Below are 26,373 nucleotides of genomic sequence, written 5' to 3'. Positions count from 1 at the left end.
GGCATGGAAGCCCGGTGGCCGAGACCAGCACTGGTCCCCTATGGGGATCACCCGCCAGGGAGGGACCCCGTCCAGAGAGGTGAGGCTGGGTGACTTCTCAGATCCCTTCCAACCTAGGGATCCTGTGACTAAGTATGGAACGCAAGCTGTCTAATGCCCAGTGGTTCGGGGCACAAGTGAGATAGAGTGTGGCTTTGGCCGGTGCCGAATGCCGGACGCCCCTCAGGCCACAGCTTGTGCCTGGCGGCCGCGTCCAGGCGAGCTGACTGGGGGCAGCCTCACTGGTGCGGGGAGCGCTGCTGGGTTGGCTTCCTGCGCTCCCCGCCTTCCCCAGAGCACACTCACCCTCCGTGCGAGCTTAACCAGGTCGCTGCCGAGGTCCGGTTATCACTGGGATTGCTCTCGATTTCCTTCCAGTCCACGGGGGTCCTCTGGGGGAGCTGGGAGAACTGTCTTCCCGGCATCGATGGTTATATAATCCTGCGTGTTCAGAGATGAGGGCAGCTCCGGGCCTACACAGAGCACTTCATTCACTTGAGCTTAACTCACCACAGGTGATGACCTCAAGTGTGAATCATTTCCAAGGAAGCAAGAGCTGCGGGGAGGCCAAAGATGGGCCTCTACACTGGCTTCTTAGTTTGGTCGCACATTTACTTTTGAAATAATGGCTATGGAATGGCTATGGGTGAGGTGGACCTCATCTCCTCCTTGGCCTGTGGGCTCCCAGCCCTCTCCCCTGCACACAGCAGGACCTGAACCCATTGCGATAGGTCATGACCCACGCCCATTTCTTTGTTCTCTGTTCATCTAGGCCCCAGAGGGAATCATGGGCCCCTCCCTCCTCAGAGGTGTCATAAAGTGGGGGTGGGGAGGGGAGTGAAGGAGCTCTGCCGGTGGGACCTGGGATCAGGCCTAATCGGATAGAACAGCAGGAGAGACAGAAACCATCCCCGCTGCTGGAGCAGGGCCCCAGGGCAGGCAGAGCTGCCATGTGGGCCCATTTTCTTACAGCCTGCCAAGGGAGGCTGTGTACATTTAAAAGTGACTAAAAACAATCTGAAAAACCACTATTCTGAATTGGTTTATTTAAATTTTACAGAAACCTGATTAGAGTTAAGTATGTAATTATAAGTCCAGTAACAATTCTACAAAAATGCACATACAATGCCAGAATTCCTTAAAAGTAACTAATATCATATTCTTGTTTTGCATAAAACATGCATTAATATCAACTGCCACATGTTGGCCAAAATCAGTCTCTACAAGAAGAGACGGTCCAATACAGTCAATAAGAAAACTAGTTGTTAACAATAGGTAAAAAAAAGAGGTTTTCTGGTTAATGTAAAAGGAACAGTACCTTTCCTAAAACAAGCCCTTCACCACTGGGTGATTTGTGTTGTGCTGCACAGTAATGCATCACCTCCAAGACTGGGTCCCGACCTGTCATAAGGAAGGAAGGAACTTTCTGATAGTTAAATCAAATGTCTGAGAAGATATAAACTTTCAGGCCACAACGGTACACAACTAGTACCACCTTGCAGAGGGGGTTCAAAAATCCTCAGACTTGGGACAGAGTTCCCAAGCTGGGGATGTAAACCATCTTGAAGATGCCGTGAGCTCTCACCCTAGCCTTTCCATCCTTTCTACAAGGCCAGCTCAGAGCACGCAGGCATCTCCTGTGGCCACAAGACCTTCCAGCTCCACGCGTCACTCTTCATGAGGATCTGTAATTAGGAGGTTTGATGCAGAAAAACGAGTTGTACTATTTCTTTAAGTCCTTGACTTTCTGTAGGCCTAGTTCAACTTATCGAGGGATCGGTGGGCACTTGTGACTGCTGGACACACAAAAAATATTAATATACACTTGTGGCCCCAAAGCCTCAAATGCGTATAGTCTCACACCTCAAAGTGTGTCGTCTACTGTCAGGAAAGACCACGCTCCTCCAGAGGGAGAGAGCAACTGAGGGCTCTTTGTTTATCAAAAGGTGTTTTCCACATAGACTGAGGGGCTTTAAAGAGATTTCAAACCAACTGAAAGGACATCCCCTCAAATATGGGGTTTTATACAACATCCCATGAGGTTCTTCAGAAGATCTCACAGTCATTAGGGACTCAGCTGTGGACAGTAACGTTTATCTACATAAAGCTCATCACGTGTACAGCCGAGGGCCTTGCCTGGGATCTCTTCCGCATAGGCCCCCAACACAGAGCACTCACTGCCCTGCTCGCTACAAGTAAGCTAAGCCAGTATCTTTTTTCTTCAGCACAGATTTAAGGGGAAAAATAATAATTTATTGGGGGTTCTAATACCATTTTCTTAACAGAATATCAAAATAGGTCTGTTTATAATCTAGGCTTATGAATATCCCTGATAATATAAAGAAACCCAGAGGACTTTGTAAACCACCAAGATTTCACAGGGTAGTACCCGGTCTATTTTCTCGGCAGCAGAGAGGGACCAGTATAATGGCAGATTTTCTCCAGGAAGCCCTGTGAGCACTACAGTACTGAAATTCTAATATTCTAGTGCCAGTAGACTTGTGAATGAAATTTTCACTTTAAATTTATTAGTAAAATTTGTAACAAAGGTAGGCTTCCTCATCCTGCCATCAGCCAATCTCCTTGCCTGTGATAAACATCTAGGACAGGAAACCATCAGTCCTGGCTACTCCGGAGGTTTGGCCTGGAGGAAGCAAGCTCTGAGATCCCTTCTAAGCTGTGACCAAACCTCAGAAAACAGGGATGTGGGAGAAGGGGCAGAACAGGCTTGAGGAAGCTTTGACCCAAGGCACCACGATCGTAGGGGTGGGGGGATCTACGGAGGTTGGAGCTGACAGGAAGAGAACTTCACAGAGCCGGTCCTGGAAGACGGCGGCTCTGTGACAGGGCAGACACACTTGGGAGTTAAAGAGCAACTCATAAGGGAAAAAAAAACCAAACTAGTTTACTTTCTCAAAACCAAATCAAACTTCTTGAAACTCATGAGCAAATAACCCTGGCTGGACTGGCGTGGTGGGGCTCAAGTCTGTGGAATGAGCTGCATTTAGCTGAGTCAGAAAGAAGAATGCTGGTTGTGAAATCAGCAGGAGGAGGCCTCTCCAAGGAGAGGACAGAAAGGGGACCAAAGGTGAAATATGCCTCTTTTATTCCTGGAACAGTAAGTGGCATCTTCACTGGCTGGATGAGAAGGCGCCATATTCCAGTCTAGCTGCAATAATACTGCATCCCATCCACTCTTCTTCTCTTTTTTGACTGAAATTCTTCAAAGAACTGCTGGATGTCCTCTCTCTTAACCACCTGTTGAGGGAGAGCGAAGATTAGGACAGGGAACATCACAGAACAGCACTAACTGGCTGTAACATTCACAGTCAAGTCCAACAATACTGCTGATAAGGACTGTTTTAACGTGTAATTAATTATCCTATCTCCATTGCATAGACAAGCTCGTCCTGGCTCAGAGACTGGCCAGAGTCACACGGCAGGCAGACAGCACACTGGTAGGGAGCGTGGGTTCCACCACCGCCCTCGGTTTCCTCATTAAAATGAGATGAAAGCAGCATCCATCTAACAGGGCCGTTTGAAGAGCAGATGAGATGTAAGGCCTGTAAAACACTGCCCAGCACAGAGTAAGTTCTCAATGAATATCAGCCGAAGAGAAAAGTGGCGGAGCCAGGATGAAAACTGAGGGGACTAATGGTCGCCTGAGGCCACTGCCCTCCCTCAGGACACAGCTGTTTTGGGAACGTCCTTCAGTTCCGCAGAAGCACCCACAGCAAACAAAATCTGCTTTTTTTGAGATGTGTGCTCTCTCCTTTACTGAAAAAAAAGGAACCCCCAAACTCTTCCCTCTTCAAGAGTCCAAAATTACAGATGTTTGCTATATAAATAGAAAAATAATTGGCAAAAACTATGGAAGCAGTACTCCCAGTAAATGGAATATCCATGTTATGCAATAAAAATAAGAAATTTATCTTGTATTTTATCGGAAAAAGGACCAGAACATCACATAAAAATGTTTCTATTAGCAAAATAAAATATCAAAAATAAGAAAACAAGGGGAAATATGGATAAAAAAGTAAACCAGGCCTACCCGGAAGGAGTCCCTGCTCACCCCACGAGTGAGTCTGTGCCGCAATTGACAGGTTTGTTAACATGGTTTTTAATTACAAAGGTAACACATTCTTATTATTATAAAGGAATAAAGGTGGGGCAGGGAGAGGCAGGGAAAGAGAAAAAGAAAAAGAAAGCACTGGAATACAGTGAGCAAGAGGGAGAGAGAGAGAAAGAGAAGTAAGAAAGAGGACAAATACTTGTGTGTAAAGCGAAAACCTCCCTCTCCACTCCCCAGGGGTAAGAGCGCGACATCCCCAAATGGCACAGGCAACCTGAATAACTCACTGGGGTGAGACATGATCTGACAACTCCTCGAAATGAAAGAACTCCACACCAGACTGGCAGCTGACACACCAGTCTCACAGGCACCAAGAGTCAGCTGGGGGTCAAACTGTGAGGAATTAGAACCCCTCACAGACTCAAGATCGAGACGCTAACGCACGCTGAGGCAACCACAGCTCAGAGCTCTAAGGCACTGGGCTTGGGAATGCACACTTATAAATGCTAATAAATAGGATACTGGGGAGTTCCAATGTGAAGGATCTGTCCCTAGCTCGGATCACAAACATTAAACGCTGAAAGGCAATACAAGGACATTTCTCTGGCAAGGATATAGCAGGAGGAGACCTAAAAGCCCACAAATTACACAAATTAGAGTGTGTAATCTTTAGTTTCTAGGCATCCTCAAATGGTCACAGCCAACATGCAGAGTAGAAATGTTAAAGAATAAATACATGGGTCCAATAATAAATCATTTTATTGGTTTGTCCTAGAAAATGTGTAGTGTCTAAGTGTTATTATTATTTTTTAGTCAGACACAAACATTAAATAAAGGGCAGTCCATCATTTGACAACACCCAGACCTTATTAGCATTCTCTTCTATAGCCAAATACAACCAAAGCAGACGAGCTTTATGACAACTTAAGGTGTTTGTAAAGATCTAGTTAGTAATGTCGAAAACAAACAATAAAAAATATTTTTCTGTCCTTTTAAATCATCACATCAGATTATCTCAGACTCATAAAGAATGGCTCTAGCTGTCACAAAGATCCATACACTGAAGACACATGTGAAGACTCCGGATAAAATTGTTTCAAATGTGAATGGAAAAAGACAATATACCTACTTTTTCTCTTTTATGTGAATTTAAGTGTGTGTGTAATAAAATCAATAAAGAGCACAGCAACCACAAACTACACAAAAGCAGAGGCAACAGCATGTGCTTTGACACAACTGAAAGACCCTGAACGTCCACTAACAGTGCCGAGGTTAAAACAGTTACACCCGGGGCTTCCCTGGTGGCGCAGTGGTTGAGAGTCCGCCTGCCAATGCAGGGGACACGGGTTCAATCCCTGGTCCGGGAGGATCCCACATGCCGTGGAGCAACTAGACCCGTGAGCCACAACTACTGAGCCTGCGCTCTGGAGCCCGTGAGCCACAACTACTGAGCCCATGTGCCACAGCTACTGAAGCCCGCGTGCCTAGAACCCATGCTCTGCAACAGGATAAGCCACCACAATGAGAGGCCCGCATGCAGCAACGAGGACCCAATGCAGCCAAAAATAAATAAATAAATTTATAAAAAAAAAAACCCAAAAACAGTTACACCCATGGACCCTCTTAGTTCCAGTGAGAGAGAAGCCTGAGGCTGCATTAAGCAGAGGACAGCCTTTGCAACAGAAACGAGAATAACTGTCTGTTAAGAGCTGCTGGGAAGCAGGAAGACGTCCGTCCCCAGTGACAGTGAGGAACATTCTCTAAAAAATGAGAAAACCATTTAGGAAGTCTCTTTAACTTTGGACTTCACAATTCATTTTGCAGAAAGGCAGCATTGCCAGATATCCAGGCAGCTACAAGTTCTTCCCACATTTACGAGAAAGCATTCGGTTGGCACAGACTTCTTCCAAGAAAGCAAGTTTCCGGGCACGTCCCGAGTGTCCGTCAGACCCATGTCTGACTTCATTTGTCTGTCTGGCTATAGCAGAGCAAAACATTTTTTGTCCAGAAGGACAACTGTAGGCCATGAAAAGAAAAGTTTTGCTTTATATCTGCCTTTGGAAGATAGAAAAGTATTTTAGAAGAAAAAGTCCATCATAAATGTATGAGTAGTAAAGGGCTAGGAAGTATTTGTAAATTCAACTGGAAAACTATTTTATAAATTAATTAATTAATTAATTTATTTTTTGGCCTCACCCCGTGACATGTGGGATCTTAGTTCCCTGACCAGGGATCGAACCCACGCCCCCTACAGTGGAAGTGCGTTGTCTTAACCACTGGACCAGCAGGGAAGTCCCTGGAAAACTATTTTAAAAGATTACATGGGAATTCCCTGGCGGTCCAGTGGTTAGGACTCCTTGCTTCCACTGCAGGGGGCACGGGCTCATACCTGGTCGGGGAACTAAGATCCCACGTGCCACGTGGCCGAAAAAAAAAAAAAAAAAATTTACACATTATAGAGTTAGTGTCACCCTTAAAAGCATATAGACCGTCCTAACCAGCAAGAGAAATGTTTTAGCCCCCCAATATAAAGTTCTTTTATTTTAAACTAGAACTCAAAAATCACAGAAAAGGGGTCTGGCTTTCATTTTTTCCTGCCTGGTCATTTTTCCTTCCTTCTCCAAAAATCCCTGCTTGAAGGTCGGGACTGGGAGAATCAGTATGGCTGATCCAACGGCCCTCTCCTAAGTTACAACTGTTCTCTCCAGATCACGGATGACTGCTCTGTCCCTCATCCGGAGGGTTGGGAAGGACTCCTGCTCTGGCTAGTCCATTGCTGTTTCACTACTATTGATTTCCCTTTCCTCTGCCTGCATTAAGCTCTCAGTCATCTTTTTCATCAAAGAAAATGAACTATGGAAAACAGTATGGAGGTTCCTCAAAAACCTAAAAATAGAACTACCATATGATCCAGCAATCCCACTTCTGGGTATGTATACAAGAAACCGAAAACACTAATTCGAAAAGATACATGCACCCTAATGTTCACAGCAGCATCATGTACAATAGCCAAGATATGGAAGCAACCTAAGTGTCCATCAACAGAAGAATGGTTAAAGAAGATGTGGCACACACGCGCGCACACACACACACACACACACACAGACACAATGGAATATTAGCCATAAAAAAGAATGAAATTCTGCCATTTGCAACATGGATGGACCTAGAGGGTATTATTATGTTTAGTGAAATAAGTCAGATAGAGAAAGACAAATATTACATGTTATCATTTATATGTGGAGTCTAAAAAATAAAACAAACAAATGAATATAACAAAACAGAAACAGACTCAGATATAAAGATCAAACTAGTGGTTACCAGTGGAGAGAGGGAGAGGGAGGGGCAAGTGAAGGGTAGGGGATTAAGTGGCATAAACTACTATGTATAAAATAAATAAGCTACAGGGATATATTGTACAGCACAAGGAATGTAGCCAATATTTTGTAATAACTTTAAATGGAGTATAATCTATAAACAATCTATAAAAATCACTATGTTATACACCTGAAACTAAAATAGTACTGTGTATCAACTATACTTCAATAAAAAAAAAGATACTTTATTCAAAACATACAAGGCTATGATTAAAACTCTGACTCAACTTACTGTGCCTTCATCAGCAAATCTCTTGAGATAGTCTTTAAGTTCAGTCTTCAAGTCATTGTATTCTAAATCAAAACAACAAAAAAGGACATAAACTTTAGATAAGCCATTTGCATTTAGAAACAAAATATTTCTTACCATTGACATTTGAGTATGTTAGTCTAAACCACATTTTTCTTTAAGTGAAATCTGCACAGAAACGTGTTCTCAATTTCTCTCAAATTCCTCCATTTTGACATCTGGGACCCTTTTTCGTTTAAAAACCCTCAAAAAACAGAGATATCCTCATTCCCAAAAAGATTAGCTAAGAATTTTTTTAAAAGGTTTCCATCTCTCTGGAATTCTAGTGCTTGAAATATCTTGTACTTGTCAAACATTAAGTTTTAAAACTCGTGCACTCACTCAACAATTTATATTACGTACAAGGCACCTTGAGGGCTACAAAAATGTTTTAGATGCAGTCTCTATCCTCGGAAAGCTTTCAGTCCAATAAAGGCAAAAGGAAATTAATCAAACAGTTACAAATACAAGACAGGAATAATCAATGTCAAAAAAGGGGCACAAAAGTGGTTGCATCCGAGCAGAAATGGCTAGGATGGAAATCACTAAAATAAGTTGGGCATACTGGGGGAAAAAATGTAAAAGCCTGTAATTAAGGGTTTGGGAATGTTTCCCTTCTAGTGGTTTCCTGTGAACCACTGAAGCATCCTCAAGAACTGTCAAAAAGATGGCATGCTTTGCTCAAAAAGATGACATGTAATGTTCAATGAAAATTATTTCAGTGGATGGAAAAAGAAATTGATTTCCTTTTATTCTTTACTCATACATCTACCCTTAAGCAAAAGAGCATGTTACGGTTTCTCAAGCATGTAATTATTCTAGCATGTAACCCTAATTCAATGGAAATAGCAGCTAAATACCCAGCAACATTACAATCAAGCAAGTGTAGGTGAGGCCTACTATAAAATTCCAAACTTAAACCATCTTTGTGTTAAATTAAAATAGGTATTAGTTGTCTTCCTTATTCATAACTGTTTTTAATAGTGAAGGAAACTTCATGAACTTCATGAACTTTCACAAACAATATTTACCACAAATAAGTTCCACTTGCTGGACTCTGTTCATGCTGTTAAGGGTGTCCATTAGAGGGTCTCTCCTGTCAGCTGCCTGGTCAACCTTGCCTTTGTTTTCATAAGCCAGAACTGTGTCACATTCATCTGTCAGGAACAGGATATCTAGATCGCCATACAGTTTCTTTAAAAAATAAAACCAGTTTCCCCATTAGAACTGTATGTCATTCTCAGAAAGTCAACCTCACGAGAATCACTAAAAATTTATTTAATTAATACCCAGAAAAACCTGAGCCTTTTAGCAGAGTTGCTTGAATGTTTTATTCTTTTTGCCCAAATCCCTTTTAGAAACCTCCCAACTTCCCAGTAGATACTGTACGATCTAAGAGATCTTTATTTAAAAACCACTGACTTACTGTAACTTTCAAGTAATATGTGTTTCCAAGCAATTCTATGATATAAAAAAGATAAGCTATTTTCCACTGAAATGAAGCTAAGTAAATAAAAAGTATTGCATAATTCTTAATTTCTTCCATAAGCATTAGGACTGCAAATACTATTTCATAAATTTGCTTAATATAAAAAAATTTTCAGTTCTCTATACTCTAATATCAGTTTTATAAATATACTTTTCAGGTGCTCTTATTTTAGGCATCAGTCCACAAAACATACTAATGTTGAACTTGATCAGGTACTTACCATACAGTCTTTGCAGGTACATAACTTGCTACGCCAGTTCAGGGGCCAATAGGTGGCGGTGTCTTTCTTTATAAACTGCTTAGCTTTAAGCTCCTGAAGTCTGCAGCCAGACTGTGATTCTGTGTTGAGATGTTGATTCTTAAATGCTGTCTGAAATTAAATTAAGTTTTGAAATGTGTTTTTTAAACTATCATAGTTTTCATACTTTAGATTTTGTCAAAGGATTTCTTTAGGCAAAGGGTACAATTGAAACCCAAAGCTATATAGCTTACAGAATTAATTTTGCTTAAGTTTTCTTTCTTTTATACCTCAGATTTCATGTTACCTGGAGATCAGCTTCAGAACTAGAGCTGGTACATGGTTCGTTCATCTGCTCTGCTTTAAATTCCTTCTCAGCAGCCTTTCCACGTTCTGGAACATCCTCTTTGAGGGCACCATCATGATGAGCTCCATTTTCAGGTTGAATAACTTCCTGGTCACCTACCGCATCAACATTCAGCAGCAACCCATCATCTTCAGCAGTTACTTTGGTTACTGTGGGTTCATTGAAAAAAAACACACACATATCCACAGACCAGTTAGCCGATGAAATCACTTAGTCTGATTAAAACATACTTCAGAATCTGGAAAAGGAGAAAGTCAACCTTAATCTCTGGAATAATAAGAAAGAAAATAACACTTTTTTAGGTTATGCCTGCCTAATCCAAAGAGTCAAATAACTGAAAAGATCATTTAAAAATACCAATCACTACTTAAGCACTTTCTATGTAAAAGAGAAAAAAAATACTACACATGTTAAAGACAGAGGGACACCTCAAGAAGCAAGAGGCAATAGGAAGAGATTTAACTGCAAATACAGGTAGAAGGGCAGTTTTAGAAAAAACAACAGCTTTTCTTTATGAGAGAAGGAAATCAAAAAGGGTGCGTGTAGAGACAGAAATACTGTGAAGGAGACAAGAGAAATGATAAGGGAACTCAGTTTACATGATGGCATTTCAGTTTAGTAGGAAATGAGGCCATCTGCTGACAGGGAAGGAAATGAAGGAGGGGCAGAGGGGAACGGTTAAGAAAACCTGATGAATGTGAAATAAATTCAGGTCCAGCAGAAAGTGAGATTTAATTGGAAAGGGTATGAACAGAAAGAAAGCACACCAAGTTTAAGAACTTCGAGACAAATCAAAAATGTCTGATGCTGCTTGTGGTTTGTATGGTGAAGTGTTCCCTAAAGGTGAGAAGGGCAAGAAATTATGAGGCCAGAGCAGCAGGTAACTGCCACTTTAAAAATAAATTAACACATATAGCATTACAAATAAAATAAAATATTTAATGCCTCAAGAACATTCACTGCTGATTAGTGGTTTGGGGTCAATTTCTTAGAGTATAATAAAAGCACTATATGACAAACTATACCACCACCCTCTCCCCAACCAATAGCATGTCTTACATTTAAGAACAATGTTTATCTCTTTATCATTCAAAACTGCTTCCTCCATTTTCTCTAATTCTGGTCTCATCCATACTCTGCATCATGCCATTTAAGTACAAATTTGTTCTTGGTAGTCTCCCAATCTATCTATAAGCACCTTGTGGAGAAGGAACAGATCTTATACTTTTTTCCGCAGAGTCCAGTTAAAACTAGTTGATAAAAATTATGTACTGAACATACAAATTGTTCTGAACATACAGCACAAGTTGGTGGAATACCAACTCCACAGAGACATTTACCTGCCAAATGTGCAGCATAAGCCCACAAGAAAGAACAGCGTTTCATGCAAGCCTGGCACACCATCTCTTGGAAATCTCCACTCTCAGGGGGAATGGCACCTAGATGCTGTGAACACAGAAAACCGAACATTTTCCTTGTGATCACCAAGTTGTCCAAAAAGCCCATTATTTTATAAAATATTGCAGGACTTCCCTGGTGGCACAGTGGTTAAGAATCCACCTGCCAACGCAGGGGACACGGGTTCGGTCCCTGATCCGGGAAGATCCCACATGCCGTGGAGCAACTAAGCCAGTGCACCATAACCACTGAGCCTGCACCCTAGAGCCCACGCGCCACAACTACTGAGCCCATGCGTCGCAACTGCTGAAGCCCAAGTGCCTAAAGCCCGTGCTCCGCAACAAGAGAAGCCACCGCAATGAGAAGCCCGCGCACCACAACAAAGAGTAGCCCCCACTCGCCGCAACTAGAGAAAGCCCACGTGCAGCAACGAAGACCCAACGCAGCCAGGGGGAAAAACATATTGCACTAGTATGCTGGTCATATCTTTACTACATTTTTAGAAGAGTAATTATAACATAAAATATAGTAAATTCCAAAAGACAAGATCTTTTCTCTTTTTGTAAAGACAATGTCTTTAAAAGGTAAAAGCTCTCCTTACCCTTCCATGGAACCAGTCTTCACAGACTACACACTGGATCATCTCATCTGGAATCTAACACGGGAAAGCCATTTGTTTGTTAATGATTACAGCGAATTCTGGGATACCAAAGTAAATCTGGCACACGTTAGAATTAGACATTAAATAATTCTCTACCAATTCTGTAAAACTGCTATCCACATGCCAGAAGTCAAGGGGACAGGGAGAAACAGCAATTCAAGGGGCCAAAGAAGTTCATTCTCCATGAACTGGTGTTACAGAAGGAATACATTAAGTTAAGCACTTTGTGAGCAATTATCAAAGCTTTCATATCAGTTACTTAATATCTGACTCCCATAAAACTTTATAAATAAGTAATGTATTCTCACTTCAGACATAAACCCAGGCCCAGGGAGGTAATGTGAATTGCAGCAAGTTGCGAAAGTGAATGCACAGAATTTTCACTTTTGTCAAAATAAAGGGAAACTAGAAATTAAAACTCACATTCACTCACTTATATGTGCACAGAAAAAGGTTTAAAAATACATATACCAAAAAGTGTTAACAGTGGTTGTTTCTGGGAGGTAAGAAGGTACACGAGTGAGGAAGAAGAAAAATTCTTTTTAAATTTTGTGTGTACTTCTAATTGAAATTTTTAAAAGGATCCAGTTTGTACACCCTATTTCTTTCCTTGCAGGGATGCAAGAAATTGAAGGTCATTTTCTGGAAAGTGTTCAGGGGAATGGAGCAAACAGGCAGGCAAAGAGGGGGAGGAAGGAAAAAAGTTCTGGCCTTGAGAAAGTCCTGTCCAATATTTCATTCTCATGATATAAGAATGAGAAGAATAGTTGGGATCTGTTCTGGTTGTAGCTCCAGCCCAGATTCATAAGAAGGGATAAATCTAGAATCCTTTCACAATCCCAAATCCCTGCTGAACAGCTAAAGGGTCAAATATGACAAAAGGCTGAGGAGTGAAGGCTAGAGATGACACAGTCCCGGTGCTAACCTTTAAATCTCTTACCTCATCTTCAGGATCAGGATAAGGTCTCTTGCAAATGCAGTACAATCCAAAAAAGTTGTCATTGTACTTATTGCCACAATTTATCTTTGCTTTGTCCTGAAAGATATTAATTTCAATATATAATATGGTCTCACTTTAACTATAATTTCATGCATCATGAAATTTATGCGTTCAATAAATTTGTGCATTAAATATCTCCGCCCCCCAGAAGCTGGTCTTTAACTTTCAAAGTACAAAGGAAAAAAATTCATTCCTATTAAAGGGATACTTTTTCCAGGATACAGGGAAAAAATAAAATTTATTTTCTATGCCTTCTTTGTAGCAATTGGGGGAAAATGAATCATAAATATTAATTATCAACCTATGTAAGCTGACATTGGCCTAGAATTTCAAAAGACTTCTTAATGCCCAGCTGTGATAGCCAAAGCCCCTAGGTTACTAGGAGGTAAAAAGCAGGCAAGGAAATTGTCTAAAATTAATCTTTGAGGAGGGAAAAAGCATGACAGTTTTAGCAATATGACTGAACAATGTAAAGTCCCTTATTTTCTCTTTCATTGCTGTTATTTCATTGAAAGCGTATAAACATAATTTTTATTATCCAAAAAGCACTGAAAAACTTCTGAGTGCACATAACCCACTCATTATTACCAAGTTGTATTTATTCAGTTTTTAAAGTCATCCCCTTTGCTTTAAAAACCTTAAAGCATAAGCACTATCAACATAATTAAACCTGAATCACTTTAGAACATTCCCCCCCAAACCCTTCATATTAATTACAATCTATACTGTAGGCTCTGAAAAGGTTACTTAGTTTTCCAAAAAGTAATAAATGGGATACAGTCTAATGTTGATTTGTCCATTTACAAAGAATAAGCATAAGAACTGCCTTTTTGGAAAATACTTGGCTTTTATCCACTCGGACAAATGTCAATCGCAGCTACTTTTCATGCATTTATAGTTACAGTGCTTACTTACAGGAAATAATTTGCATTCCAAATTTTTAAACTTGCTGTTTCCACAATCACAACGAAAATTTCTGAAACAAAGGAGGAAGAGCCGATTTTAATTTTTCTTTTAAATCTAATGACTTACTCTTTAAATTCACGTCATAGCCTCTTTCAACTGGCTTCTAGGATCTAAAAAGTGACCTTGGTTGTTGTTCATGTATCCATCCAGAATTTCTCCAAGCACATAACAATAAAAGATTTAATAATTCTAGAGATTAACATGCATAAAGACAAATATCTATATTACACAAACACTAATAAAATAATGGCAGAGCAGCAGGAGTAGTTTGAGTTTGCACCATAATTTTATTTTAAAAGGCCTTCTGGGGACTTCCCTGGTGGCGCAGTGGTTAAGAATCCACCTGCCGGGCTTCCCAGGTGGCGCAGTGGTTGAGAATCTGCCTGCCAATGCAGGGGACACGGGTTCAAGCCCTGGTCCGGGAAGATCCCACATGCCGCAGAGCAACTAAGCCCGTGCGCCACAACTACTGAGCCCACGTGCCACAACTACTGAAGCCTACGCTCCTAGACCCTGTGCTCTGCAGCAAAAGCCACTGCAATAAGAAGCCCATGCACCGCAACAAAGAGTAGCCCCTGCTCTCCACAACTAGAGAAAGCCTGTGTGCAGCAACAAAGACCCAACACAGCCAAAAATAAATAAATAAAATAAATAAATTTATTAAACAAAAAAGGCCCTCTGGAAAAACTGCTCTCTCCAATTATATTATATAAAAACACATTACATTTTACCAGTGCACAACTACTTTGAATGCCAAAAAAAAAAGATTAAGAAAAAAAAGTGCAGCTGGAAAAGAATCTAAATATTTGAAAAGCATTCAGCATCAGTCTCTGACCATTTTACCTTTTTGTGTATAGCTCAAAAAGTTTATGACTTCCATGACATTCATAACTGCAAGCTAGGCAAATTCCTGCTGGTTCTTCTCCCTCTGGGGTGCAGGTACTACAGGCATATAGTGCTTGTCTCTTTACTGAGCCCTAAAAGACAGCCCCAAAATGGAAAAAGAGAGAGAAAAAATTGAAGAAACATGGCAGAGTCACCTAATGCCCATACTATGATCTAAGAAATAACTGAAATCAGATTACCTGTGGTCAAGATTTTCCTGTAAAAAACAGAGGCTAATAAAAAAGCTTATTCAACAGAATACCAAAACACTGTTGCATGTTTCATACACTAGTGCTTGTTTTCATATAACTTTTTCTTAAAGTGATAGAAAGAAGTTTAATATTTTCAGTCAGCTGTGAATAAGCTGGTCTGCTTAATCATTTCAACACATAAAAATGTAGGAGAATGTGTGTAAGTTTATGTAAGTAATAATCATACTTAATTTTGGAAAATGCTTGTGGTTCCACCAAAGAGAAAACCAATGCATTAAATGAATCCCTTTGATTTTTAGATGTATGCTTAAGTATTTAGAGGTGTAGTGTCATGGTCTGCAACTTATTTTCAAGTGGTTGAGGAAAAAAGAAAAAAGAAAGCCTATTACAATGAAGGGGTAAAAGAAAAAACAAATGTTGTAAAATGTTAAAAAGTGAATATATGTGAAAGTACACAGGTGTTCATACTATTATTCTTTCAACTTATCTGTAGACTTAAAATGTTTCAAAATAAAAAGCTGAAAGAAAAACAAGCAAATCCTGATAATGGATAGTACCCTCTTCTGGGAAGGGGGGAGACACAAGGAAGATACAAGGAAGCTTCTGGTATGCTGGTAATGTTCTATTTCTTGATCTGGGCAGTACGTACCTGCATGTGTTTTTGTTTATGTTTTCCCAAGACTTATACATGGTTTGTGCACTTTTCCACATATTTCACTACAATAAAAAAAATGTTAAGGAAGTCCGTTTCAAAAACCTAACTACATTTCAAAGGTAACTTACATACAGACTTTTTAAAAAAAGGAAAGCAGAGAAAAAGTTGTTTCAGTAGTGACCAAAGGTTTTTAAATACCAGCCAACATTAAACACATCTGACACAAGGTGTATTAAAAAAATGTAACCACTTTGCAGTGTAAACTCAACCGGACAACGATGACAACTGGTATTATGATCTCAGCCCACACCACAGAATGACCCCAAGTCTCCCTCCCCATCCTTCAGTGTTCCACTCCACCCCCTTGGAAGGTAACCTTCTTCCTCCTACCAATTCTCACCTCTTATTAGTTTTCTTCTACCCACCTTTCTCCATTTTTGTACCTAGAAATATAGGATGAGTCACCAAACACGACATCACACCCCCTCAAATCCTTGTTCACAACATCTTCCAAATGCTTTCTCTCCTCCCCTCCCCTCTGCCAGTGCCACCAGCTGTTCGGGTCCCGGTCTATCGCCCTGGGGGGCAGACTGCACACAGATGCGGTACTTGCTTCTTCTCTCCAAAAAACCAGCTAGCACTTGTCAAACTAAATTGCAGAGGAACCAGCTGTCCAGGAGCCCAGCCCACACGGGGAGATTTCAAATCCCGAGCTCTCTCCTTTAACTCTGTTTTGACTCTCCCATTCGATTCCTAATAAATGCTCTGAGGATGGGAAAAGTAGGGACAAAGATGTCTGGATGTGAGAGGTCACGGGGACGGTTTCGTGAAAAGCAGCTGAGGCACCGAGAAGAGACGGGAAAGGAAGGAAAGAGCAGCCGCTCCAGGGCCAAAGCCTGGAGAATCGTGGGGGGCCGGACAGAGGAAGACCGAGAAAGAAGGAGAGCCCTGCTGGACACAGGCTGAGCAAGGGGGCTCAGGAGACTAAGGGTAATAGGACAACTGGGCCTGCGATGGGGAAACGTACGACGAACAGCGGCCCCGGCCCGCCACGGGGGTGCCGGCTGCGGCAGGCGGGAAGAGGGTAAGTCCAGCGGGAGAGAGAAGGTGCAGGGGAGCCCGGGGGAGGCGAGGCCCGGGCCGCGCGCCCACCTGCGAGTAGGAGCACTTCTCTGAGTCGCTGCCGCCCAGGACGGCGCACGCCTCATTCTCCAGCTCCTCGTCCTCCTCAAGTACGTCGACCAACGATACCACGGGCTCCAGCTCCGCCTGCCGCCCCGCGGGCTCCTCAGCTCCGGCCATGCTCAACTGTCACCCGGACCGCCTCTCGGCCCCGGCGGAGGCGGGAAAAGCGGCCGCGAGGGGCGGGGCCGGAGGAAGCGGGGCCGCAGTGCCAGGCACCAATCCCAGAGACGGGGAGCGAAGGAAGGGGGAGGAGCGACTTCCGACAAACGGAAGTTACTCCTCTCCCTTCTCCCGCCTGCGCCGGTGGCGAGCTGGCTTCCGCTTCCGGGTGGCGCGTCACCGCGGCGCGCTCTGGAAGCTCGGCGGTGTCCATGGAGTTGTTGGCCGAGTACGTTGGGCAGGAAGGGCAGCGACAGCAGCTGCGGGTGCCCTGTGAGGCGCCGGACGTCGCCGACCCTTTCCAGGGCTTGTTGTCGGGCGTGGCTAAGATGAGGGAGCTGGTGACCGACCTCCTCGGCTCCCCGGTACAGCGGGAAGCACAGGACCGGGTGGCGGCGGCTCCAGACGAGGCGTTGGACGGTGAGCTCTGGGACGGTGCTGGAGCGACAGATGGGCGGGCAGGGGCGCCCGGGGAAAGTTGGCTCAGGGAGCCCGCGTGGAGTGGCAAACTTGGAGAAAGTGAGCCTGGGGGGAAGAACTCCAACTAAAAGTTGTTAGCACTTTCCGCCAGATCTGGGCTGTACCTGGGCTCATTTACCACGGCTGCTTTTCACGATTCTCTTTGCATTTATATCACACACACAAAAACGTGCTGAACGTCTACTGCTGTATGCCAGTCATTGGGCTGAGCTTTGGAGAAAGAATGAAACTCAGTTCCTGTCCTTGTGGAACTCTGACCGCTGAGGGGTTAGACAGACAAACACTCTTATTAAAGAGTAGAAGGATGACCCTAGGCTCCTCTGTAGCTATTGCAAACCTAGAGAACCCAAGAAGACTTCAGAGAGGGCGTGACTTCTAAGCTGGGTGTTGAAGGATGGAAAGGAGTTTTCCCCGGTGTGAAATTACAAACAAGTTTGGAAGACTGCCATCTGTCACAGAATAGGAGCAGGTTCCGAAGATTGCAACAGATTTCAGATGAACAAGTCTTAACTCTCAGGAACTCCTTTCCTTTCCCAGTTTTGTAGGTGCAATTTGAAGGTAGAAACGGGAAATTTAAGTGTATTCGTTTTTTTTTAAAGTCTTGTCTTGACTACCCTGAGCTGCAGAACCTAAGAACTAAATATTAGAATCAGGACTTAATTCCTCTGTAGAGGAGCTTAAACTGTACTGTACTGTACTTTCCTTTCCATCTTGTTTCCATCTTGATTGCCAGATAATGTGAAGGAACCAATTCAGAATATTACACGAACTTCAGATAATAGATTGTTTCCATGAGAGAGAAGTCCTGGTTCTTGGCTCCAAAAGTTCCTTTCTAATCCGTTGAAAATATTATCATTGGAATAAGGACAGGTATAGGTAGAGCCATTTAAAAAATATATATATATATACATATCATTACTTACTGGAAAAGTAACTGCCACCTGTTCTACTAATAGTGGGTCAGTAATATCTTCATACAGGAAGACATGCTTTTGTATGTTTAATGAGGTCCCCATAAAGCTTTGGTTTGAATTTCCTTTGTTAAAAGCTGTAGAGATTAAAATGACAAATTTTATCTTACATGAATCATATCTCAACAAATACAAAATTTTAAAAATGTAACAATTATGAAAGAAAAGTGATAGAATGCAACACTAGAAAGACAAATAATTGTGATCATTTTGTGATGTACAGAAATATTGAGTCACTGTGTTGTGCACCTGGAGCTAACAGTGTTGTGGGTCAATTTTACTTCAATTGAAAGAAAATCATCATAATGACCAAAAAAAAAAAAAAGAATCCAGTTACCAAATGTGCAGAAGACTTGAATAGACAGTGCTCCAGATAAGATATACAAATAGCCAGAAAGCACATGAAAAGATGCTCAACATCATTGACTTTCAGGGAAAGGCAAATCAAAGCCACAGTGACATACCATGTCATGCCCACTAGGAAGGCTGTAATCAGAAAAAACAATAACAAGTCCTGGCTAGGATGTGGAGAAATTGGAGCCCTCATACATTGCTGGTGGAAATGCAAAATGGTGTACCTTCTTTGGAAAACACTTTGGCAGTTCCTCAAAAAGTTAAACATAAAGTTGTCGTACGACCCAGCAATTCTACTCCTAGGGATTCCTAGTTCCACTCCTAGTTCTCCCAAGAGAACTGGAAACATGTTCCCATTAAAAACAAACGCACAGATGTTCATAGCTGCATTATTCATAATAGCTAAAAAGTGGAAACAACACAGATGTCCATCAGCTCATGAGTAGATAAATAAAATATATATCCATACGATGGAATATTATTCAGCAACAAAAAGGAATGAAGTACTGATAAATGCTATACAACATGAATGAACTCTGAAAACATGATAAGTGAAAGAAGGCAGACACAAAAGGCCACATGTTTTATGATTCATTTATATGAAATGTCCAGAATAGACAAATCTAAGAGATAGGAAAGTAGATTAGTGGCTGCCAAGGGCTGAGGGGAATGGGAAGTGACTGCTAATTTGTATGAGATTTCTTTCTGGGAAGATGAAAAGTGTTCTGGAATTAGTGGTGATGGTTGCACAACCTAGTGAATATCTAAATCAATAAACTGTACACTTTGAAAGTGAATTTTATGGTATATGAATCATATCTCCAAAAAAACTGATAGAAAAGAAAGATTTTAAACACCAAAACTCCCAAAGTCTTTTTAACTGTACATATTTCTAATTTGATATATCCATTGTTTTATTAATCCCTAAAGTGAAATGGTCTCATTATCAACTGCTTTAGCTATGTATATTTCTTTTAACCAATGAACATATTGTCATACAACAAATATTTATTTTAAAAGGTGATGATGAAGATGATGCAGAAGATGAAACTAACGTTGATAACAGAACTCACTCAGATGGACCATCTGCAAAACGGCCAAAAACACCAACTTAACTGTAGCTTTTATGAAATTTAAAAGACTGCTATGATATCTTATTTATCACACACTGACATTTAAGGAAGACTTGTGCTCTAATTTGGAAAGCATTTGTTTTGTTCCCCTGGGACAATTTTGTCAAAGAAGAAACTTTTCTGCTGTTTCCATCAAAGAAAGATAGAATAAATGTTTAGAAAGGAATCTTTTTTCTTTTTTTTTTAAAAAATGAGAACTTTTTTTTTTTTTTAATTTATTTATTTTTGGCTGTGTTGGGTCTTCGTTTCTGTGCGAGGGCCTTCTCCAGCTGCGGCGAGCGGGGACCACTCTTCATCGCCGTGCACGGGCCTCTCACCGTCGCGGCCTCTCCCGCTGCGGAGCACAAGCTCCAGATGCGCAGGCTCAGTAGTTGTGGCTCACGGGCCCAATCGCTCCGCGGCATGTGGGATCCTCCCAGACCAGGGCTCGAACCCGTGTCCCCTGCATTGGCAGGCAGACTCTCAGCCACTGCACCACCAGGGAAGCCCCAGGAATCTTTTTTCTTGAGTGAGAAGTAAGTTTCAGACCACGGAGATAAAATAGACATTTAATAATGTATAAAATCCACTATGTTGGCAACTGAATTCTTTCTTTATACTTTTTAAATACCCTCTGGATTAAATTGTGTGATGTCTACATCTTTTAGCTTCTGCGTCTGTTATAAAAAGTACATGTCAAGGCTTATGGACAATTACATTTCAAGGAACTGACATGAACAAGTGGTGGAAATTGGGTATTAAATTTAAGAATGGCAGTTCTGTATAAGTAGAAGGAAAATGGGAATGGAGAGAAACACTGAAGAGAAAGGAGAGCCCTTGAGAGAGACCCAAGGAAACCTTGAATCCACACTCACACCCAGTATACAGACTTCTGGAGATGATACCACTCAATGGATATATGTTTAACCTGTACCTTAAGAGAGTTAAATGGGGTGTGATTTTATGCTGTGATTTGCTATTTATGTTAACACAAATATAAGTCTTTAGGTAAGCAACCTGTGTTGAATATAAAAAGATATTTAGTGTCATCCTGTAGTCAAACTTTGATTTTGCTTAGCAAAGGACTATCAAATCCTTTAAATATATATATGTATTTATTCCTAAAATATATGTGTGTGTGTATGTATTCCTTTTCTGCTTGTCGGAGGGACTAAGGCATTTTTCATTTACTCTGCGTGTTTCCTGATTCATTTAGATAGCTAAACTGCAGAGAAATCAAGTAGCATGTACCTACTGAAACACAAATTGTCATAGAATTTTAGAGTTGGAAGTAACCTTACAGATTATATGATTTATTTCAGAGGTGAATCAAATGTTAGGTATTTGCCCTGAGTTACAGAGCTTATTGGCAGAGCTTGGGTTATACACATAGTCTTTGAAAGATTCCTGTAGCACTTTCCCAGTTACACATTCTGAAACCTATAGCTTACAAAGTACATGCTATTAAGGAAACTGAATTTACACACCTTTTCATATCTTTAAAGTATTGTTTTACTTGGCACATCAGCCTTCCACTAAGTACTCTTATGTAATTAAAACAATACCAACTAGAAAAAGTTTTATAAATGGTCAGAAATTACCTTGTTTAGTTTGTGATAATGTCTCTAATATTGGGACTTTAGCTCAGTTACTGATTTATAATAATCTTTTATCTTTATACAATCCTTAAAAAAACTTAACCTGTATAATTAAAATAGTTCATATTTTTAAAGTAGTAGCTGAACTTTGCTCCTGAACATTTTGTCTCCTCTGTTTAGTAAGTATGTTTATGAAGAAGAAATGTCAACATATTTTTGCTTGTGGCCTAGTGTTTGGAGGTCTGGGTTATAGGTCTGATCGATCTTTTTCTGATTCTAATACTGTCTTCCTAAGTGAGCCACATGCATGACAAAAAAGATTTTGAAGGTTTGAGGGACCAGCTTGAAGGACCAGTAGAAAAGAAACGCCTTGACTGGTTTTCTAATCTGCTGCCTTCTAAAGGTAAAAACGGCCACAGGCATACAGGATACAGTTATTCTCTGAAACAGCTCCAACTTTACTGTTATACAAGAAAGTCAACCCCACAATCCCACCTAAAATAAGCTTGATGCTAGACTTAGATAATCTTTTAAAATATGAAACATATGGAGTTCTAAATATGAGATATATGGACATGCAAATATGTATATATGTAAGTGCTTTTGTGTTGCATTAAATACTTATTTTAATAGAGTTCTGTGGCCAAGGACAAGAACTTTTACTCTTTTATAATAGGTTGCTGTTGCTTGGCTGTAATATTAGTTAGGAAGTTTGAACATTTAAACATTTCCTTCAGCAGAACTTTCTTAGCTTCTGAGACAATGTTAGGTCCCCATACTATATGTTTCTGTGGAACCTGGCCCCCTGTACTTACTCCCTCATAAAATGTACTTTATTAGAATTATTTCTTCGAGCTGCTCAATTTTTTTTTTTTATAAATTTATTTATTTTTTGGCAGCGTTGGGTCTTCGTTGCTGTGTGCGGGCTTTCTCTAGTTCTGGTGAGCGGGGACTACTCTTCGTTGCAGTGCGCGGGCTTCTCATTGCGGTGGCTTCTCTTTGTTGTGGAGCACAGGTTCTAGGCGCGCGGGCTTCAGTAGTTGTGGCACGCAGGCTCAGTAGTTGTGGCTCACGGGCTCTAGAGCGCAGGCTCAGTAGCTGTGGCGCACGGGCTTAGTTGCTCCACGGCATGTGGGATCTTCCCGGACCAGGGCTCAAATCCGTGTCCCCTGCATTGGCAGGCGGATTCTTAACCACTGCGCCACCAGGGAAGTCCCTCAAAATTTTTTTTAAACTTTTATTGAGAAGGCTAGTATTTTTAAGGAAATAAAGTTTGTTTTCTTCCAAATGGGAAAATCGAGACATCTGTGGCCCTCAGTTTATTATGTAGTACTTTTCCCTAGATCCTATTTAGCCTATTAAAGATACACCTATTTCTCGGTAGAACTGTTCAATCTACAAACATAGCATATCATTTCTTATCTAACATACTGCAGTAAGATGCATACATAAGACATCTTAAAAACCTAGGCTTTTTAACTCACGTTGTGGTAAAATGATTAACAAGAAATTCCTGTTTGAACTTACCCTGGTGGGCAGCTGAGCACCACCGAGTTAAAACTGTATTAGAGTTATGTAATTTTGTAACTGTGATAGTTACAAATAAAATTAACATGTTTGGGGAAATTAATCATACTACAATCATCTTATGTCATCTTGCACATTTAAGTATATAGTAAGATTAGAGTGTAAAATTATTATAGAAATTGGAGAATATTTGTAAAATAACACTCGGTTTTAACAAATGAGAAACAAGTTGGTTAGTTTTTGTGATGAAGTTGGGTTCTTTTCTCACTACCTAGGGCATAATAAATTTCAGGTAGATTCAAGATGTTTAGTATTAAAAAAAAAAAAAAAACCTGTAAAAGTACTAAAAGAAAATGGACTAAGAGTTTTTATAGTCTCAGAGTGAGGAAGGTTACCTAAGGAAGATTTTTAGAAATCCAGACACCGTGATAGAAAAGATTAGTAAATGCAATTACATAATAATGAAAATTTCTGAACATTCTGTAAATGAGGTTAAAGGACAAAGTGGGAAAAAGTATTTAGTATTTTCAACAGAAATGACTAAGAACTAAAATTCCTTTTATAGCTCTCACGTGTACCAGTCAGAAAGACAGCAGAAAATTTCACTTCAAAGAAATGAAGAGTAAAACCACAATGCAGTACTGTTTTCTTACTTCTCAGACTGAAAGGGCAAAAGTTTTATGCAATATTGAGCTAGAAAGGGTGTGAAGTCCATAATATATTGGTGGTAAGAGTGTAAATTGGTATAAGCTCTTCAAAAGTCAAGTTGATGATTCTGTCAAAATGTTAAATGTGCGTGCTCTTTGACCCAGCAATTTCACTAATAGAAATTTATCCTATGGTTAATAGCACACATATGCACAGATAAATATATAAAACTATTCATTGTAGCATTATTCTTGGTAACAAGTGATCGTAAACAACCTAAATGTTCATCAGCAGAAGACCCTAGTTAATTAAATTAAAAAAGAAGCACATTAGTACAATAATTCTGTGCAGCCATTAAAAAAAGACCAAGGTATAGCTCTATGTGTTGTTAAGATCAATATGCAGTATATGATGTTAAATGAAAACTAGCAAGATGTAGAACAGAGTGCAGAATGCTTCTAGTGGAGAATATTGGCTAGATATGCATATAGTATCTCTGAAAGGATAGTCAAACTGCACCTGGAAGAAGGAGTTGGGGTTGGGAGTGAGAGCGAGACTTTTCATTGTATGCTCTTGTTCTCTTTGCTTTTTTAAAATTTATTTTATTTTTGGCTGCATTGGGTCTTCATTGCTTTGCGTGGGCTTTCTCTAGTTGCTGTGAGCAACTACTCTTGGTTGCGGTGCGTGGGGTTCTCACTGTGGTGGCTCCTCTTGTTGCAGAGCACGGGCTCTAGGCACGCGGGCTTCAGTAGTTGTGGCACGTGGGCTCAGTAGTTGTGGCTCACGGGCTCTGGAGCACAGGCTCAGTAGTTTTGGTGCATGGGCTTAGTTGCTCCGCGGCATGTGGGATCTTCCCGAACCAGGGCTTGAACCCGTGTCCCCTGCATTGGCAGGCAGACTCTCAACCACTGCGCCACCAGGGAAGCCCTCTCTTTGCTTTTTTAAAAAAGCATATGTTACATATTTTTCTACACAAACAGAAAAACAAAAAAGTCATGCTTTTTTAATAAGGGCACATCAGCCATATTAACAGTTTAAAACATTGTCATGTGTGTAATTCAGGGCAAAAATTAACGAATCCAGACTTAAACAAAACAAAATGTCCACATTTCCCATCTGACTACTACTTTGTCAGAAGAGGGAGTATGCAACTTCTAAAGAGGTTTACGAGAGCTGGGCTAAATATGAGAATAGGGTACCATTAATGAAAGGGAGGAGGTATTTCTAAAACTGATGGGCCCAGCCTTAACCCTCTAGCCAGTGCAGTATTCTCAAAGTATAAAAAGAATTTCCCAATGTTACTGTAACTATTCCAGTTCTCAGGTGACCTTTGGGATCAGAGTTGCTCTATTTAAAGACATGGTCCAGACTTACCAGGTGGCGCAGTGGTTAAGAATCCACCTGACAATGCAGGGGACGCGGGTTTGAGCCCTGGTCTGGGAAGATCCCACACGCCGCGGAGCAACTAAGCCCGTGCACCACAGCTACTGAGCCTGCGCTCTAGAGCCCGCGAGCCACAACTACTGAAGCCCACCCGCCTAGAGCCCTTGCCTGCAACAGGAGAAGCCACTGCAATGAGAAGCCCGCGCACCGCAGCGAAGAGTGGCCCCCGCTCGCCACAACTAGAGAAAGCCCGCGCACAGCAGCGAAGGCCAAAACGCAGCCAAAAAAATAATTAAAAAAATAAAATAAAATAAAGACATGGTCCAGGAAACAGTGAATGCTAGACAGTAAGCCTCTATTTAAATCTTTTAAAAAGTAGCAGCTCACGTTGGGGCAGCAACAAGGCAATTGGGGTACAGTTTTAAATAGAAATTTACTCTTATGCCAAAAATTCTGTTGGGGATAGAAGTAACTTCTGGAAGCACATTACTAGTTTAAATGAGTGCTTTATAGGGCCAAGGTATTGCCCCTTGATACCAGAGTACTGAACGTGTGTGCTGTAGCTCTAAGGTGTCCTCATGATACTTGCTGCGTATGTTTGGTGGTTTAGGAAACCATTGTTTTCATGATTGTAACTTAAGAATTTCTCAAGACTAACCACCACTTAAAACCTTGTTTGTGACTGTGGTCTATGTTTTTCTCTCATGAATAAGGAAAATCCCAAGACAGCCAACATCACAAGAACTGTTGGAAAAAATAAATTAAGAGACTCATTTTAAATCTTGGCCTTGGAAAGAATATATCCCTACATGCTGAAACTGGGAACAGCTTAGTAACCAAACTTACCTAGAACACATGACAAATTATGCTATGCATTTAGTAACTTTATTCTCTCTAGATTGTTTTGCAGCCTCGTGAGAGAGTTGTTGAGTGGCAATAAAAATCACTCATGTAGTAAATAATTACTGAGCACCTACTATGTGGCAGGCACTGTTCTGGGCATGGGGCACATGGCATGAACAGACAAAATCCCTGCCCTCATGAGGTTTAGATTCTGACAAAATGTATAACATGTCATATGACAGTAAGTGCTCTGGAGAAAAACGGAGGCGGATGCTTAATTTTAAATAGGGTGGTCAGAGGCAGCCTCACTAAGCTGACAGTTGAGCAAAGGTCTGAAGATGATGGAGCCGGTCAGGGCTGAGCATCCAGGCAGAAGGTACACTGAGCCCAGAGGCCCTGAAACATGTTTTTCTGGCATGTTCTAGAATCAGCAAAAAGACTAGTGTGGCTGGAGTGGAGCAAGGG

General features: G+C 41.1%; 2 protein-coding genes across 2 annotated transcripts; one reads left to right on the top strand and one right to left on the bottom strand.

The window, feature by feature from the left end:
- Positions 1 to 1,107: 1,107 nt before the first annotated feature.
- Positions 1,108 to 16,980, bottom strand: UBR7 (ubiquitin protein ligase E3 component n-recognin 7). Its single transcript, XM_061182831.1, has 11 exons — positions 16,801 to 16,980; positions 14,740 to 14,873; positions 13,846 to 13,906; positions 12,871 to 12,966; positions 11,871 to 11,924; positions 11,212 to 11,317; positions 9,812 to 10,020; positions 9,487 to 9,636; positions 8,809 to 8,971; positions 7,721 to 7,782; positions 1,108 to 3,297 (listed from the first exon to the last, which is right to left on the bottom strand). Exons 1-11 carry the CDS (start codon positions 16,948 to 16,950, stop codon positions 3,205 to 3,207), a joined length of 1,278 nt encoding a protein of 425 aa, XP_061038814.1. The 5' UTR covers positions 16,951 to 16,980; the 3' UTR covers positions 1,108 to 3,204.
- A 192-nt stretch (positions 16,981 to 17,172) lies between these two features.
- Positions 17,173 to 20,978, top strand: GON7 (GON7 subunit of KEOPS complex). Its single transcript, XM_061182829.1, has 2 exons — positions 17,173 to 17,412; positions 19,818 to 20,978. The coding sequence occupies exons 1-2, from the start codon at positions 17,205 to 17,207 to the stop codon at positions 19,910 to 19,912; spliced, it is 303 nt and encodes a 100-aa protein (XP_061038812.1). The 5' UTR covers positions 17,173 to 17,204; the 3' UTR covers positions 19,913 to 20,978.
- Positions 20,979 to 26,373: the final 5,395 nt, after the last annotated feature.

The sequence above is a fragment of the Eubalaena glacialis genome, chromosome 2, assembly GCF_028564815.1.
Source record: "Eubalaena glacialis isolate mEubGla1 chromosome 2, mEubGla1.1.hap2.+ XY, whole genome shotgun sequence".
Classification (NCBI taxonomy): domain Eukaryota; kingdom Metazoa; phylum Chordata; class Mammalia; order Artiodactyla; family Balaenidae; genus Eubalaena; species Eubalaena glacialis.
Note: the sequence above shows the minus strand (reverse complement) of the source record. Positions and strands in the feature narration are given on the sequence as shown.